The sequence below is a fragment of the Vigna umbellata genome, chromosome 2, assembly GCF_029865625.1.
Source record: "Vigna umbellata cultivar VRB3 chromosome 2, Vumbellata_1.0, whole genome shotgun sequence".
Taxonomy (NCBI): domain Eukaryota; kingdom Viridiplantae; phylum Streptophyta; class Magnoliopsida; order Fabales; family Fabaceae; genus Vigna; species Vigna umbellata.
This window is the reverse complement of record NC_142166.1, coordinates 49608241-49610263: the sequence shown is the minus strand read 5'-3', so window position 1 is coordinate 49610263 and position 2023 is coordinate 49608241. Positions and strand designations below refer to the sequence as shown.

The window sequence follows — 2023 nt, the reverse complement described above, 5'->3', positions numbered from 1 at the left end:
ATACGTTGCTAAATCCTCTTATTTTTTCCTTTTCTTTTTTCTTTTCCAAACTATTTAATATATAAACCAGATTTGGCTGTGTATATTATTGATGATGATACATAGCAGCATCAGCAGCTAAGTTATAGTGCACTAACACAACTACACCTTACAGCTCGCATCATCCTCTTTTACACCGTGTCAACACTTTGTCGTCTTCAACTTTTCCAAGCCTCGGAAACCCTCCCATTATGGCCGTACAGATGTTCCAAGCACCACCACCATCATTTCTTTCTGCATTCATCTTGCACATTGCTCCCTCTCCCCCAACCTAATTACAATATAACACGTCAAATTCAACTCCTTTTTTCTCATTAAATTATCTATCCCCCACTTTCTTTTAAGTCAGATTAATTTATGCGAATTACGTTTGGAGAATAACTTTTTCTTGTTGTTCATAACAGTTTAACACAACTGGATTTCGAAACACAAGTCCGATATGAAATGCGGCGGATAGGTGCATACATATAATTAATTTGCACCAATATACATATATAATCCAGAGAGGCTATGCCTTAATTATATATATTAAGAGTATTTATGAATGGACTAACTAGGTTTTACACGCTAAGGGAATCTTAATCATAGGTATTAGGCAGAGGAAAATAAGGGGTGAAATTGGAACCGGAAGTGGTAGCAGTCCTAATAGAACCAGACATAGCAACAGGAAACCCTATCCCTGGTGCATTAACACCGACAAGGGGCCTAATATTGTTAGCAGAAGCGCGTTCCAGCGACTGAACCTGCGTTTTCAGAAATTTGACGTAGTGAATTGCCTCATCCAACATCGACGCGGTGTCCATCTTGGTTCCTCCAGGGACCAGTCTCTGCAGGATCCTTATCCTCTCGCTGATCCTCTCTCTGCGGTGCCGCGCTGCCACACTCTGAGGGTCCTTCGAAATCTTCACGTTCCTCCTCTTCGGCGCCTTCACCGACTCCGGGTCTATGTGTATCGGCTGCATCGCCGCCATCCTGAATATCATCTCCCTCATCGCCGCCATGGAGCTCCGCTTCTCACCGTAAGGGTTTGCAGTTGCAGTTGCACCCTCGGTTGGGGTTTGTTGAAGCATTATTGGGGTAGGGTTGTTGCTGTTGTCGGAGAAAGAGATTATAGCGGAGGATGTGGGTGATGGTATTAAGTGCGTGAATGAGTAAGAGGACCAAGGTAAGTGGCTGGGAGGGTTATTATCTAGTAAATCTGCCAGTGGCATGGTGCTACCACTGCGTATATTGTTGTTGTTACTGTAGAAGTCTTCTTGGGGATGAAAACCATCCATGGTGTCGGTGTCACAATAGGGTTCAGAGAATTGAGGGAGGTGTTGCATCATCATGGTCGTGATGTCCATCTGCTGCTGCTGCTGCTCCTCCTCCTCCTCCAGCTTTAACTGCTCCACAGTGTCCATTAATGGGTTGTTTCAGCTTGCTGAAGGAAAAGGTGAAGTGAAAATGGTGAGAGTGAGGTGTAAAGGAAAAAAGATGGACAAGTATTTAAAGGGTAACTGAAAAAACTGAGAAAATTAGCAGAAGGGTACAGAGGGATGGGGAAGAAAAAGAAGAATATATATTTAGCAGTGGAATCGGGAGTTGAGTTTCTCTCAGAATTTGCAGTGTGAGAAGAGTTTGTTAGAATGGTGAGAAAGAAGGGGGCAATAGTGAAAAAAATAAAATCAATAAAATAGTGATATTGGGAACAGACTGCAGAAAATGATCAACACCTGGGAAGCGGTGACTCTCTACATGTTTATGCCTCTCATATACATACATACACACACATATATATATATATATATATAACATGTTATAATATTGTTCTTATAAACTATTACTGAAGATACTCCAACCTGTGTGAATTATTAAGATCAAGTAATTACAAAAATGTTTGGTGAACTTTGCTATCGAAACTCAGATTATTTAATTTTAATAAATAATAAAATATATGAAAACGAGTATGTTAAAGAACATATTGTTAAAGCTCTCATTAAAC

At 40.6% G+C, this 2023-nt stretch overlaps 1 protein-coding gene across 1 annotated transcript; it reads right to left on the bottom strand.

The window, feature by feature from the left end:
* Positions 1–422: 422 nt before the first annotated feature.
* On the bottom strand, positions 423–1769 carry LOC124831294 (transcription factor LATE FLOWERING-like). The gene has a single exon (XM_047305232.2). The coding sequence runs from the start codon at positions 1440–1442 to the stop codon at positions 618–620; it is 825 nt and encodes a 274-aa protein (XP_047161188.1). The 5' UTR covers positions 1443–1769; the 3' UTR covers positions 423–617.
* Between the last annotated feature and the right edge of the window lie 254 nt (positions 1770–2023).

Bases quoted from the DNA above. Each gene is read 5' to 3' on its own strand.
- LOC124831294 (XM_047305232.2), bottom strand. From the start codon at position 1,442: ATGGACACTGTGGAGCAGTTAAAGCTGGAGGAGGAGGAGGAGCAGCAG.